Source organism: Tachypleus tridentatus, chromosome 7 (genome assembly GCF_004210375.1).
Source record: "Tachypleus tridentatus isolate NWPU-2018 chromosome 7, ASM421037v1, whole genome shotgun sequence".
Lineage (NCBI taxonomy): Eukaryota > Metazoa > Arthropoda > Merostomata > Xiphosura > Limulidae > Tachypleus > Tachypleus tridentatus.
This window is the reverse complement of record NC_134831.1, coordinates 32,132,161-32,148,308: the sequence shown is the minus strand read 5'-3', so window position 1 is coordinate 32,148,308 and position 16,148 is coordinate 32,132,161. Positions and strand designations below refer to the sequence as shown.

Here is a 16,148-nt window from a genome sequence, read left to right as displayed (position 1 = left end):
TAGTAACCTAAGAAATAAGAAAGTGAAAAATATACCTTGTTTTTGTGTACAAAGCTGATCAGCACAGGGATCAAATTACGATGTTTAGCGTTATGAGCCATAAATCTTACCGGTTAGCCACCGAAAGAGGGGAAGATTGAAACTAAATGGATGTTCAACCGGTTATATTTATTCGTTTTTTTTTTAAAGTCTTATCAACGCATTCGATTAATAAACTGTCGACATACAAAAAAAACCCATTAAACACCGATTTATTTGACTTAATATTTACAAGTAGCCACAGTTTTATTATCATATATAAATCTTTGGACGCCTTAAGTACTTACAATGAATAGCAATTGACATTTCGTTTTGAACACAATAAAGGCACAAACAGGTAAATATCTGAAGAACTTAAAATCATTAACGGTATACACGTTTATTTTTTTACATGAAAGCAGACACTGGAATACAGTTAAATAAGGTGCAATACACTTAACAAACGTAGAAGTCAATGATTAAGCACACAAAACTCACCTTTCTTTACACTTTCCAGGTTAACAACATTTAGGCTTAAAAGAAAATCCATTATTTGATTTCTGTATCGCACGCTTAGTACTAAAAAAAATAAAACCCGTGAGATTCAGACGTAGTAGTTTCTTTGATTCCTACTACACATTTTTTAGCACAAGCAAAATAGCAATTTAGCTTCAATGGGATTTTACATTGAGAAAAAAAGAGTAGTCAGTGGATATAAGTTTGTAAAACATTTTAAAAAGCATAATTTTTCTATTTATTTCAACGCCATTCAAAAGTTATAATTTTATCAATACGCAACCTTTGGTAGGATAAACATTATTTTTATATCCATAGTACTGAAACTGGTCTACGTAATTCCGAATAGTTTCATGCAATTCTTATGGGAAGTGCTCGAAATCATTAGATAGTTTATTTTCAAGTTGTTACAAATCTTATAGCATTTCTCTGAGAGCCTACAAACAGATTCATTAAGCTTCTGAGAGTAAGGTATTGACACTTTATAAATATCTTTCATTCCGCAACAGAAGAGACGATAAGCGGAAGCACAAGACGTTGGAGAAACTAAACTGCCTTTAGTTTTCTTCCAAAGATCACACGACATGCGTTCCCACGGTTCCGACAACACTTCTTGGTGGTAACGGTGGGGTATGCGCGAGGAATTCTCGTGTTCGGCACTCAACTTCTGCGTTCTCTGCCATGATTTGTACATGGGGTCTTCCTGGGGCGGTCCTCTTAGTCACAGGAAACGGTGCGTAGCAGGTGTCTGAACATGGAGTACTAGCATTCTCATCAGGAGTACATTGAGCGTCTAGAGAGTCCCTTGGCCAATCCTACATCCATGATCAAAAACGAAACTGTATCGTATTTGATTTAACAAAGGCTATCGCCACATTTTTATGTTTAAATATCCGAAGGAGAGAAGCCGAGATCTATTTATTACATCACGTACCGTTAACAAGAAAGTCGATGGGATTAATTCCAGAGATATGCGTATGATCCAAAGAATTAAGCTCTTTATAAAATTACGGAAATGTAAGTACAACTCTTATAATTTATAGATAGAATCCAACAGATATTCAAGCTAGTGCCCAAAAAGTTGAAGATTCTAATTTATCAATGCCAATTGAACCACTAGTAAGGGAATAACAAAATACTGTTTCACATTTGAGTGTATTTATGCCAACTAAACCGCTAAGAACGGAATTTCAAATGAGACTGTCAAACTATAATGCATTAAAACCATTTAAATATCTAAAAAATAAATATCAAAGCACAGTTTCAATTTCTAAACAACTTTATAAAGGTGAATCTCAGTAAAGTAGTTGTTATAACGTACAGATTCACGATAACACATTTAAAACCTGTATACAGTTCAAAATTCTGGTCAATAAAGCGTTCTTCTTTTTAGCCTATTAAGTAGTAAAAAAAAACAGTTACTGACATTTGAAGATTCTTTATTTTATCGAAAATTCAGTTTTGGGTAGCATACACTGAAAAGACTGTCGACATCTCACCATATTCGTTTGTAAGTAAAGTGATTTATCTGCTCCTTTCTGCGATATAAGGCGAATCACAGCAGCAAATAACCAGCATTACCAAGATTCGTGTCTCTATGTCAGTCTATGACAAAGCCCTTCAGGGCTGCTTGGAGTTCTCGTATTCCAAATGACTTTCCATTCTATGTTGAAGATGGTAACCATCTCTCAGTCAGATATACATGACACACAGTATAGAATGTTTCCCAAGACAAAAAGGTCCTAAGTATCCACGGGCTTATCGACTCACCAACACGACGCGAATATATGATTTAAAAACATTTTCACTATCTCTCAACGGGCAGACTGGCAACACCTCAAATAATACGCAGGTGAATCTTAATATGAAGAAAAACTAGATTTGTGTAGCAGAGTGAAAGTTCAGGTTCATTTTCAAGTTGAGTTCAAAAATAGGTTTAAATAAAGCGCTAAAAGCATTGTGAGATAAGACTGAGACAGAAAGGTAAATAAAAAAAACGTGAAAAATAATGGAATGGATCGTAAACTTTTATACTGATACAACGCAATCACGAAATATTAGTGACTGTTATATTCAGATAGTAAAGGATAACAGAAATTAATTCAGAATGCAAAAGCTATTCAATATTTATTCAAAATATATAGCAAAAATGCATAATCAACAAGAAATTATCAGGATGGTTAGGCTGAAATGTTTCTAAAAACACTATTAAAACTGAAACTTTTCCAGCTTATTCAAAAGAAGCTTAAAGAACAATCAGTTATCTTTACTTTTGTCTTCTGAAAATATATATGACAAGAGTATTACGGAGTAAACGAAAATAATACCTTTCCAGTTTGTTAAAAAAAGTTTTAAAAACGTTAATACTTTTTCTCTTGAAATCTTAGGAGAAAAATACATACGAAGAATCGTAAACGAAGATTTTTTTTAATTTGATAAAACTTTGGATAGACATTACGTACCTTTTTTTTCTTGCATTCAGGACCAGCTGAGAAAATCAAGAAAACAGAATAAATGTAAAATAAAACTGGTTTCAGATTTACTAAAATATTATGTAATGACCAAATACCTTTTTGTAAGTCCTCCGAGTTTTTAAAATGTCCGGGCATTCATCTTCTTTATCTATTGTCGTTCTCATTTCTATAGGATGAAGTAAACACATTTATAGTAGAAAAGTAAGGCAAATCATACATATTATTGATAGTTATTCTGAATGAAGAGAAACGGTTTCATTGCTAGTAGCTTGAGATTGTATGATCGACAACGTTCCGGGCTTCGCGTTCTGTACAGAAAGTTGTTTTCTAATTTTATGTTTTATACCATTGTAAAGCGCGGTCTTGTTAGATGAATCCTTAGTTTACTGGCTTCTGAATACACCAATTGATTTCTTATACAAACAGTTTTTTGTGCCTACAATTAAAGAAATGCTTTAAGCATTAATATAAAATATCATGAAAAGAAAAAGACCTTTTTCTTTGCTCCAGGAATTAGGGGAAACTAATTTTACAATGATTAACAAGTATAATTCTCCTTTAAGTTTATTTTGTTCTTAAAGTATGTACAATATATAAGAGCTTACTATTTAGATAAATATTTCAGTTAAACTTTCAAATAATATATTTTTATAGAAGTTTGTTTTAATTCACATATTTCTGCTTTTATTGAAATTATTTTAAAATTTTAAATGTTTAATTTTAGGCTACTTATAGTAATTATTATACATTAGAGATATTAAATGGACTTGTAAATGATATACGTAATGGAAATATATGCATTATTAAACTGACATGATTTTAGCTTGAAATGTATAAAAGATATATGTGTAGAAGGGGCATCTCGCCTGTTAAACCTTGATCGGAAGAAGTCAGAAATCCATCGCTAGTCATAGTTTGTGATCACTGTGACATTACTCCTATTTTGTAAGTTTCTTAGTAGATGATCTCAAACTTTGCTGGGATCAAATCTTTATTCTCGGGCTTTCTACTTTTATTCCTAGAATTTTTCTGATATTCCAAAGTTTCTATGGTGTTCCTCGTCAAAGATTTTGCACCAGTCTTGTATTCTATGTTGTAGTAGTATTCGGTAATGCCTGTTTTTTGTTGTTTTTATAGGTACACGAGTCGTGTTTCATCTGCATACTTGTTGGAGTTTTCTAAATATTTTACCAATGTAAGATTATTTGCAGCTGTAGGGAATACTGTACACCACCTATGTTTGTCGGGGATTTGTTTAACAAATAATGTACGTTTCAGAAAATTCCTGTTTTTGAATCTTGCTATATTTCTAGATCCTTCTGATTTGGTAACTGATTTAAACGAAAGAAAGACGGCAGACCTTTGTTATTCACGTTCTGCCCCAGTTAACGTGTTTCCTTGATTGTTCCAGACACAAACAAAAGCTTACTCAAAAGAGAAGAAATTTAAAGGTTCAAAAGATTGTTTAGACAAATACTTTCTTATATCATATAAACAACATTATGCTGTTGAAATCTAAACTCCTTTTAACTTTTACATATTCATAATTGTTACTGTTAGTGTGGAAAATTGATTCATAACACATAAACACATTCTATCTAATCTAAAGGTCTAAATCGGTGAGCCTCCATGTTGTATACTGAAATTATTACTTATGCTTTAGACATAATTCATTGATACATATATAACTTGTGTTCTTCACAAGCACAAAATTAGTACTTGTGCACAAACCTTGTTGTAAGTGGGCTTCCGGTTCTAGTAACACTGGATTCTTCTGGCGGATTTTCTTACTTTCATATCCCTTTTTCTGTTTAATTAAAATAATCAGTTTACATTTTTATACATTGTATTATATAAAATAAAACAACTATTACCAAACAATAATAATATGTCTTTGCTAAATTTTGAATTGTTTAAGTGTTTTCTTGTAATTTAACTTAGTCTTTATAAGCCTCTTTTTAACACATCTTATGATTTATTATGTTTCGAAAAAGCCGAAACATAACTAACAACACGAAATGCAACAGAAAGAAAATATGTTCAGTTGCTCTTGTTTGACATTTTGTTATTAATCATTTAATGATTTCTTTTTTTCAAAACAACTAGTTATTCGGTTCAATGATTATATCTTTTGTTAAGTTGTTAATTTTCAACAACACTTGAGAACAGTGTGAAGGAAACATTGATAATATTGACGACCCTGCTTTAATTGATTACCAAAATAATAAAACAATTAAAATACAATAGCAGTAAACAATCGACAACAATTACCGTTTATTTGTTGCCGTTAATACTTCGTAAAAGTGAAAGTATCAGTGCATCTCAGATATTTTTTATTTACAGCAACTTATTATATTATAAAAGTTTCGTTTTTCTACAAAGAGCTTGCAAGGAAGCGAAGAGAATTTCCTGTTGTAAAAAGTATATCTATCTATCTGTGATAAGTGTAGTATGTTCCAAAAGTATGTTTGTTTATTTTGTCAAGTTTTTACGTATTGCTCTCTCCTAAACAACGAGAGGTGCAATTAATGTTTAACGCTAGAAATCGGGTTTCAATACCTGTAATGGGTCAAGAAGAGATAGACCATTGTGCTGCCGTATGCTTAATTACAAACAAATTAAAACTAATGTTACAACTTGAATGCCTCACCCCACCCAGTCACTCTGCAGTAATTCTAAAGACTTATAACGCAAAAAACTTGGGTTTCGATACCTGTGGTCGTCACAGTAAAGACAGTTCATCAAGTAATTTTCTGCTTCGCAACAAAATAAACAAATAACTATATACAACTATATATACCTTGTAATTCGGACCGTCTGACGAACACAATATAGTAAAAATGCTATTTACATACACACCATTTTCCTTGCAATTCTGTAATAGGAGAGTAAGAGATACGGTGGTTTAAATTAATATTCGTCTCATCTCACCTTCAATTATGGACCAAATAATTTACTTTGACCTTGCGTCAACAATAGAAAGTAAAAAGATATTTTAATGCAGGACACGGAATTGGGAACACTTAATTTGGACAAGATCTTTCATGTATCAATTGCTAAAGAGGCTTTAGAAAACTCATTTCCTTATGTGTTGTTGGAAAAAAAAAATTACTTTTTCCTTCGGCGGCAGCTCCTTCATCATAACATCGTGACAACCATTTCTCTTATCATCCACTGGATACAGGGCCTCTCCATTGATCCGTTCCTGGTACTTACTTGGAGTATACATTTTGTTATCAGTACTTCCAGGCCTACTTTCCTTGGCAGAGTTCTCTGGATTAAGAAGATGTTTATTTTGACTCAGGATTTTATTTCTCATACACACTCATTAGAAAAAGAAAAGAAAAATAAAGGATTGAGATGAAAGAACAAACACAGTAACAACATCAACATAAGGACGGTTTCTAATATATACAAACAACATTTTACCCTTTCTTTTTCTACTTTAGGTATGACAGATTTTTTGAACGCGCCTCTCTAAATATATTAAAATTAAAAGGATATTATTTATGCTGTAAAAAGTCTCCATACACAAGTAATAATCTGTGTACATGTCGACCACATTTATACAGCTCCTATGGTAACATATGATACAGCTCTTATGACGAAATACGATATAACTCTTATGATGACACAGGATACAGCTATTGTGACGAAATATGATACAACTTCTGTCGTATGAATTCATTTTGACGATAAAAACGCTAAAAACACTAAAAACACAACAATTGTGCAGCATATAAAACATTTTAATAATAAAGACAGGTATATTAAACTGGTGTAATTAAAAGAATATTTTTAACCACGTGTTATAATAGGTAGAATAAGCATAGACAAAAAATCATTTTTGTCATGAATATTATTGTTTTATGTAAAATAAGTTAAAAAAATAATGTGATAATACTGTTCTTATGTATTACTCTTGCCGATAACACTCGAGGTTAATAAACAGATATCAATATCTACGAATAAAGAATCTTCCAAAGAGTAGAATGGGTTTTATGTTTATTGTTGTTAAAGGCCTTATTAAATTGAAAGGGAGGAAAAATCAACACTGGATTGTTGATAAAAAACAAACCTCTATGCCGGCGGTTACGTTTCCGCTTCCGGATGAAGCATATGACGAGAATAACGTTTGTTAAGACAAGAAGGGTGCCAACAATGGAGCCTACGACAAGTAACAGTCTGGGAATTTCGCCGTTGACTCCATCCGCCGAATCGATCATAGCTCCCGTGGAATCGGTGCCAGCAGCAGCGTCTGGTTTTTTTTAAAAAAATCCTTCTATAGTTAAAACCCAATTGTTTAAAAGCATTAAGGTTGTTATCATTAGTTTCGTGATGGAAACAAATACTGTTTAGTCTTTGTTTTAAGGAATCTGTTATATCTGTAATGAGTGGGTGATGACAAATTGCTCTCAATACCATGAATTCGATTTTTGAACGTGGTGAAGAGTAACTGGGATTGCTCAATTTTATTTTTTTAAGCATTTAATCAAAAAAACGAAATAATATGACGCTTTTTATATTTATTTAACACTAGTATCACGATACAGTATTGTCTCTTACAGCTTTATAAGCACATGCTTCTGTCTGTGGGTTCAGGACTTTTGTGTTGCAGGGATCTTAGTAACAACAAAAGGAAACATTAAGTGAACTAGAACTCTTTAAAAGATCACAATATCTTCACATACAGAGTTGCTAGAATTCGGCTTTCTAAAAAAACGCGAAAATGTTTCCCTATATCTGTCATTATCAACAGACACGGACAATGTTTTTTTATATCTGTTATTATCAACAGACATGGACAATGTTTGGCAGAACAAGGACGAATAACATTCTACACATGTTGACCAAGTTTTATAAAAATCAAATAATCTTTGACTGTGTTATAAGGTAAAAATGATGTAACAAATTGATCCCATTGCTAAGAGCTAGGAATGTTTTTGACTCTTTGTGACCTTGACCTTCCAGAAACTAATCACTTCCATGTGGGTAGTAGTCCAAATGTATACCAACTTTCTTTCAAATCCATTCAGTCGTTTTCAAGAATCTTTGTAAACAAATACATACACACAGAGAGGTGAAAACAAAACCTTCGGTGGCAAAGGTAAATATCACCAATGCACAGCTTTTTAAACACGACTTTCTACTGGTAGGTTAATTACTTTGTTGTTTGCAGGTTTCTAATAGCAGCATTAAACAAAATAAAACCACCATCGTAGATAATTCAATTAAATGTTGCTAGGGTTCTGCGTGTATTTTATATAGAAAATTAGTTACTTCATACAATGTTTTAAGCCTGTTTTTGACACTGAACTGTAAAAAACAAGTCTGTAATTTGAAGGCCACGAACAACAAAATTTTACTTCTAACTATATTCTCCAGTAGAGGCTAATACAGGAAAATATAGATTAATGTGAATGTATCAGCAAAGAAACGCTTGAAGTTTTAACGATTATTTTTTCTGTAATTACCATAACTTTTCTCTACTTGCTGTTGACCCATTTCTGCCTATATTTAATGTTAAATTTACTAAATAAACATTAAAAATAAGTGTTATTAATCAGTTTTAATTCAAGACGTCTTAGTGTACTAGAAGTAAACTTGAGGGCTTATAGTGTTAAAATTCGAGGTTCAATAATCGTAGTAGCCATTGCACCGATAGTCCACTGAGCAGCTTTGTGCTTAACGATAAAAAAATCACTCATAAAATGTTCAATCATATACTAAATTTTGTAAAGTAAACTTTTATTTCAAAACTATCTATAAACAGTGATAAAATTGACTATGACAGTCGTAAAAGAAAATACCTCGTGTTTGTATGTACGTTACATCAATGCTGTAGTCACTTTGACCAGCAACGTTTTGAGACATTATTTCAAAACTATAGTCTGTTGCAGGATCCAACCCGTTGATAATGGCTCCAGAAGTATTCGCTGGTAAATAATCGCTGTACATGAATTCTTCAGAAAATTTCTTTTTAAATCGAACCTTAAATTGCTGTTGAAAGCCTCCATCAAAGCCTGGTCTCCAAGCCAACAAAACAGAGTCGTGAGTGACGTTTACCACAGAGAGACTGCTGGGTGGATCTGGCGGGCCTTAAATAAATAGATAAATATATATGTATAAATTAATCAAGTTTTATGCTTACGCATTTTTAGTATCTTAGATTATATATTTACTCTATAATTATCAGCATAAATACTAGCACCAATATATATAGATTGATAAACATTTGTAAGAGCTAAAAGTGTCTTATATTTGGTGAAAAACATTGCAATTGTAGCAATTTACCAAAAAAAATAATTAACAACACGAATATAGTTGATGACTGAGGAGTTATAGCAAAACATGTAGCGCAGATAGCCCTCGAGTAGACTTGCGCGAAATTTGAAACAAAGCCAAACAAAACATGTAGGTTATTGAAAAACATAGAAGCCCACAAAAACTGAATATCTAAGTAAAAAAATACTGAAATAAATGTGTGTTTAAAGTTTCAAAGTCTTTGTTTCTTGTAATAACGTTTAAAAGCATTATAATGGAATGGAATGACAGTAATTCTGTAGTTCCTGTTTACCTATATGCATAAAAGTTAATGTAATTAAATTAGTTTTTGGTAAGTTTGTACAGCAACCCAAAATTCAAGGACATTTTCAACACTACCTGAAACAACAACCTTACCAACCTTTCTTTCTTAACTGAATTCTTATACTGGTTTTTCCTATTTCGTTTCTGGCTATGCATTCATAGATTCCGAATTCACTTGGCTCGATGTCGTTTATAAACAAAATACTCTTCCACAAATTACCCCCTACACTGACGTCTTGTTGAGAAAATTTCAATATGTCAGAGCCTTCTTCTTCTGGAATGAATCGACCATCTCTAGACCAAGTGAAGCTAACGTTTGGAGCTGCACGTGCCAGACACGAGAGACGGGCAGCTTTCCCTTCTTCTCCGGCAACTTGAAAGTTAACTAGCGACTTTTGAACGACAGGCTCAACTAAAATAAACATATAAATGTATAAACTTTCCGCCACACATTGTCTTAGAAGAAAAAAAAATAACATTTATGGTTTTATTCATTCTGAAATAAATGATAATAGAGACAAAGCAATTGTAAAAATTCACGTCAACTGATATGAAAACATAATAATTATCTATTGAAAAATTATTTTCTCATACTGAAAACGATACCTTTATTTAGAATATCTCCGTGATATTAACTACGTGTGCTTACACAGAGTTCCCGAAAGCGTTCTGTTTCAAGAGTAAATAAAACTAAGAGTAACAAATATTTTTATTTCTTGCCTTTGAAGAAATGGCATGTTGTGTTGTAGCTTACAGAATACATAATTCTTCTTGTAATTCGTGGTATGTGCACATTTTACTGATGTCACAACAGTACACATCGAAACATTAAGCGTTCCTTATGTGATGTCATATACTGACTGACTGACAGACAACACACTATTGTACAATAGTGTGAGTGGTTAAAACAGGTGACCTCTCTGGGCGGTCTCAGGCCCCCTGTCGGGAAAATATCTTATTTATACTTTAGTCTACACCAAAAGGATACTTCTATAACTAACTACATACTCTCGTCTACAACATGCTTTGAGATTATGGCAAAATTAGCGATTTGGAAAAATTAAGAGAGAAGGAAATCCGCAAATTCAAATTGCAAAAACAAACAACGTTTTTTAATGTTTTGTAGGTAACTTTTTGAGGTAACAAATTAATGATTATGACATCACGATTTTGTATAAAATTCTATATGGCTCTTTAAACCAGTTCTAACTGTTTTATCATAACTTAGCGAAACTGAGATGCGATTTGTTTGTATTCTGGGAAGCACTTTTCTGTAAGACACTGACGGACGAGGTATTTAAGTAATATTAAAGCACAGTTAAATGATAGAATGCCCAGAATAATAATTTTTTTGTAGGTATTAGAAGGAAAAGAAATTAGAGGATAGGTGATCAATATGTTTATAACAAAGATAATGTCTATAACACTTGCAAGGAAAATTTTAATCTGCAAATAATTGCATGATATTACACTGCAAGTGAGCGTTTTGTGTCGAAGATGTACTTCTTATCATGTAATTGCTTCTAGGGTGTACTCCTTAGCCTGCAACTAATTCTAAGATGTATATATTAGAATGCAATTGTTTTTAAGACGTATTTCGTAGCAAGTAACTGTTTTTATGATGTACATTTTAGAATGCATTTCTTAATACAAGGGCTGTTCAAAAAATACGCGGACTGTTTGAATTGCGCGGCTCCAGTTGGTTTCAGGGGAATCCGCTTGGAGTCGCTAGGTTTGCACAGATCAGCTGATAACGACGCCATTTCCCGATTGCAGATATCTTCATTTGTGTATTAGCTACGCGGTTTTAAGTAAAGTGCGATTTTTTTCGTTTGGCGGATTTCAGAATGAATGACCTGAAGGAGCAACGACCTGCTGTGAAATTTTGTGTTAAACTTGGAAAATCTGCGACTGAAACTTTTGCTATGTTTAACACGGCTTACGGTGATGTTGCTATGAAGCGTACGGCATGTTTCAAGTAACATGAACGTTTTAAGGATGGTCGACAGTCCATTGAAGATGATGAGCGTTCTGGACGTCCTTCCACGTCAACTGACGACCCACACGTCGACAAAATCAACACCCTGGTGCGGGCAAATCGACGTCTGACTGTCAGGGAGCTTGCTGAAGAGTGTGGGATATCAGTTGGATCTTGTTACGAGATTTTGACCGAAAAATTGAAGATGCACTGCGTTGCTGCGAAATTCAGCCCTCAGAACTCGTGAGTTTTTGGCCAAACACTCGATCACTGTTCTTCCCCACCCCCCTACTCACTTGACCTTGCTCCTTACGATTTTTTCTTGTTCCACAAACTCAAAAGACCCTTGAAAGGAAGAAGATTTGAGACGATTCCCGAGATTAAGGCAAATGCGACGAAGGAGCTGGAGGACATTACAAAAGAAGCGTACCAGGACTGTTTCAACAAGTGGAAACACCGTTGGGATAAATATGTGCGTTGGGGATGAGAGTACTTTGAAGGAGTCCCAGACCTGTAACTTCTAAATAAAGTATATTTTGTTTTATGACGTCAGTCCGCGTATTTTTTGAACAGCCCTCGTACGTAACTACTTCAAGACTGTATTCTTAACATGCAACCATTTCTAAGATGTATTTCATTTAATGCAACTATTTCGTAACAATTTTTTTTAACCATATTTATATATTTGGTAGTGTGTTGAAACATTTTAGATATTTGAAACAATGTTTATTTCATGTTTTGTGCTTAAATAAATTCTGATTTCTTAGTTGGTTGCTTATTAGGGTACTTCTATTGGTTAGACTGAAAATGATCCATTTTTTCGAAACTAAGAATGCAATTCTCACTAACTGACCATTTCAGTTGTCAGTTATCTCATAACTATATTTCTTGAACAGTCTTTCTGATGAAGCCGAAATGACGAACTACACAGCAGCAAAAATTTTAATTGGTTGCAATAAGTAAGGTAGGGTTATCTGGTTAGTTTAAGTATTTTACATATGTCTAGTAGAAAATAACGTTCATCATAACTAAGAAGTAGCATACTACATAGTTAAAGTGATATATTTTATGTTTAAAAAGTAGAATCTATCATGTTTAAAATATTTAAAAAGTAGCATTTATAATGTTTAAAAGTATAGTGTTTTATATTTAAAAAATAGTATCTATCAGGTTTAAAAAGTAGCATATATCATGGTTAAAATGTTTATCCACTATAGTCAAAATGTTTGAAGATTGGCTTTTTTTTAAATTTCGCACAAAGCTACTCGAGGACTATCTGTGCTAGCCGTCCCTAATTTAGCAGTGTAAGATTAGAGGGAAGGCAGCTAGTCATCACCACCCATCGCCAACTCTTGGGCTACTTTTTTACCGACGAATAGTGGGATTGCCAGTAACATTATAACGTCCCCACGGCTGAAAGGGCGAGCATGTTTGGCGCGACGGGGATGCAAATCCGCAACCCTCAGATTACGAGTCGCACACCTTAACACGCTTGGCCATGCCGGGCCTTAAAGAGTAGCATCTATTATAGTTAAAAAGTATCATCCGTCATATTTAAAAAGTAGTATTTATCATGTTTAAAATATAGCGTCCATTATGGATAAAAAGTAGCATCCATCATGGTTAAAAAGTAACTATGAAGTTGAAAAGTTTAATTTCATAAAGTTGATTTGGGAAATTGCAAAAAATGGTGCCTTAAGTTGAAGAAATGCAGTGTGTATCACTGTCCCAATACTTAACAATTACAATTTTGACTTATGTAAATTTTCATCTCTATAGAAAAACGCTGAGAAAGTTCCACTCAGAAAGTATTACTTGCTAATAACGAGGAAATGAGATGATTAAATAGATATGTTGCAAAGGCCTAAAATGCACTCACGACTCACACTTGACAACAAGCAGAACACGTGCTGTGGATTCCTCGCCTATACCGTTGTAAGACACGCATTCAAATTCACCAGCGTCCTCCTTGGAAACGTTCGAAACGGTAAGAAACGAACGTCCCTTTTCGGAGATGACTTGCATTCTCCTCGTTTCAAATCCTGGTCGATTCCAACGGATGGTGTCTTTTCTCAAAGGATTTCCTGTAGCCTCACACTGGAAATGAGCAATATCCCCCTCTCTCACGGAGGTAGGAGGACTTACTCTCGTCACAGATGCTTCATCTGTAAAACAAAACGCATTCTCTATCGGTATGATTAGTAACTTCATAATGATGTTGCCTGGCATACCACACGAATACCGATCACTCTTATAAAACTTCTTCACTATATGCTTTCTTTGTTTTTCAAGAATCGTGAGTATTGAAATTTTCCGAAGCGCAATTAGAAAATTAGATAATATAAAGATTATTAAGCTAATGAAGATACTTTTGACGATGATTAAATAAATGTTTTACGAGTCATAAATACCTTTGATGATGATACATATTGAGCACAGGAGTACTGTTATATATAACTGGAACTAGTACACTTTAAATTTACTCTTGTGTATGCACACTAAGTACAGAAGTATTGCTGTACGTGTAACTAAACTGGCACACATTTAAATTATTGTTTTCTATGTATGTGTATCTTGCAAGTTTGCAACCACGCAAATGAGATATTTGTTCTACCAGATGTTTAGTTTAGAAGACGAGATTGACCAATATATCTCATGCTGTTCTAAACGTTACTTTAGGATTCGGGAATTATTATTTGCATCAATAATTCAGATAAACTGATATTAGTTATCTAAACATTTCCAAGTTGCATCGTGAAATATCTTGTATCTTGACCAAAAAAGTACTTCGCATAGTTCTCGTATACTAGATGTACTTCTTCAGGGTTCCCTAAAGTGTTATGTTTCAAGAGTAGATAAAACCAAAATTATTAATTAACAAACATTTTTCTCTTTTTTTTTTGAAACTCATATGTTATGCTACGTTGTAGCCTATAGAATAGATAATTTTTCTCGTGATTCATAGCATGAACACGTTTTACTGACGTCACTACGGTATAAATTACGACTTTAAGCTTCCTTTATGTGACGTCATTTTAATGTCTAATGACTGATTGACAAAAAACACATTATCATCTAGGAGTGCAAGTGGTTAAAGCAGGTGACTATTCAGACTCATATATTATTCAACTTACCCTTTTTTTATAGAATGAATAATTCGTTATCTGTTAAAGCTCGTGTAACTTACATAAGACATTGATTAGAACAACTCTCCTGGTGGTGCCTTGAGAATTGGAAGCCTCACATACATATTGCCCACCAAAATTCCTTGACACATCAGCAATGTCTAAGACTGGACCTCTTGAAACAACCCGATGGGCGGTTATTCGTTTTGTTTCCCAAACATGGCTGTCCGAAACATCTAACACAGGTTCACCGTTTCGAATCCAAGTGTAGTCAATAACTGGTGGATTTCCCATTGCTGACACGTTAAACGATCCTGATTCACCCTCCACAGCGTCAAACTTTTCCATTTCTGCAACTAAAAATTCTGGTTTATCTAGACGAGAAGAAAAAAAACAACATGAACATAAATGGTGAGTTTGAAGTACACAAAATCAGTTTTGAGGTGTGATGTTTATATCTATTTTCAATTTTTTTTTCATTACGGCTCCTCGAGAATAGAATAAAATGTGCTAAAATTTTAACCATCGATGATTTAATCTTGAGTAACAGCCAAAACATTTTACGTTTTTGAGCCGAACGAAGGCCATTAGTTAGGGTGTAGTGTCGCACACTTAACAATCTAAGTCTCGAGACGTGATACCTCTGAACATGCTTTGCAATTTCATATGTGAAATCATTATAATAACGTTTCAGTCAATCCTAGCGACAGGTGCTACTGACTGCTAGCCTTCTTTCTGAATTCAGGTTGTTTTGTTTAGTCCATGTGTCGCACTTGGTAGTGTTCAGATTGTTTAGTCTTTATGTCGCACCTTATTAGTGTTCAGGTTATTTAGTCCATGTGTCGCACTTGGTAGTGTTCAGATCGTTTAGTCTTTATGTCGCACCTTATTAGTGTTCAGGTTATTTAGTCCATGTGTCGCACTATTACCAAGTGCTATTAGCGATAATTAGCTTTTAGTATTTTTTTTGAGTAAAAAATAGATCCCGAATGGATTAATTTAGGAAAAAACACAAACTAAAGTACTTGTCAATTCAAGTGGAATATTTAAACATACGTAAAACAATGTAGTTTAACAGTAATAGTATATTTCAATGTAATAACTTGATCATAAACTTTATCCGAAAATTTTAAAATTATTACAAAGCTTCTTCATAAACAGTATTTATAGTTTACCAACAAATAAAGATTTTGAGGTGATCCCACCCTTGGACAGCCTACATCTCAGTGGCCATGAGAAAGGCCTGGTTGTTTTAGAAACAATCCAGCAATTTTCATATTTTGACCTTGAATCTCTTTAGTATATACAACATTGTCTAAATCGTCAACCAATCCAAGACTGTTTGAAACTGATCAATAGGAAGTACTTAATAAACAGGCTTTACAAAATAGAAATAGAGTTAAGCTTAATTTTGACACCTCAGGACATTCCCCATACTTCATTGTGTTT

At 33.5% G+C, this 16,148-nt stretch overlaps 1 protein-coding gene across 3 annotated transcripts in view; it reads right to left on the bottom strand.

The window, feature by feature from the left end:
• Positions 1-241: 241 nt before the first annotated feature.
• Positions 242-16,148, bottom strand: part of LOC143255374 (nephrin-like) — a 220,233-nt gene continuing 204,326 nt past the window's right edge. For 2 of the 3 annotated variants that reach the window (XM_076510932.1, XM_076510930.1), the window contains 9 exons: positions 14,762-15,073; positions 13,461-13,739; positions 9,694-10,008; positions 8,819-9,106; positions 7,087-7,266; positions 6,121-6,281; positions 4,740-4,815; positions 3,104-3,174; positions 242-1,349 (listed from right to left, as the gene is read on the bottom strand). In XM_076510932.1, the coding sequence (XP_076367047.1) occupies positions 1,110-1,349; positions 3,104-3,174; positions 4,740-4,815; positions 6,121-6,281; positions 7,087-7,266; positions 8,819-9,106; positions 9,694-10,008; positions 13,461-13,739; positions 14,762-15,073 (1,922 nt within the window). In that variant the 3' untranslated portion in view covers positions 242-1,109. The remainder of the gene's footprint in view (positions 1,350-3,103; positions 3,175-4,739; positions 4,816-6,120; positions 6,282-7,086; positions 7,267-8,818; positions 9,107-9,693; positions 10,009-13,460; positions 13,740-14,761; positions 15,074-16,148) is intronic. The other variant, XM_076510933.1, reaches the window with a different exon arrangement.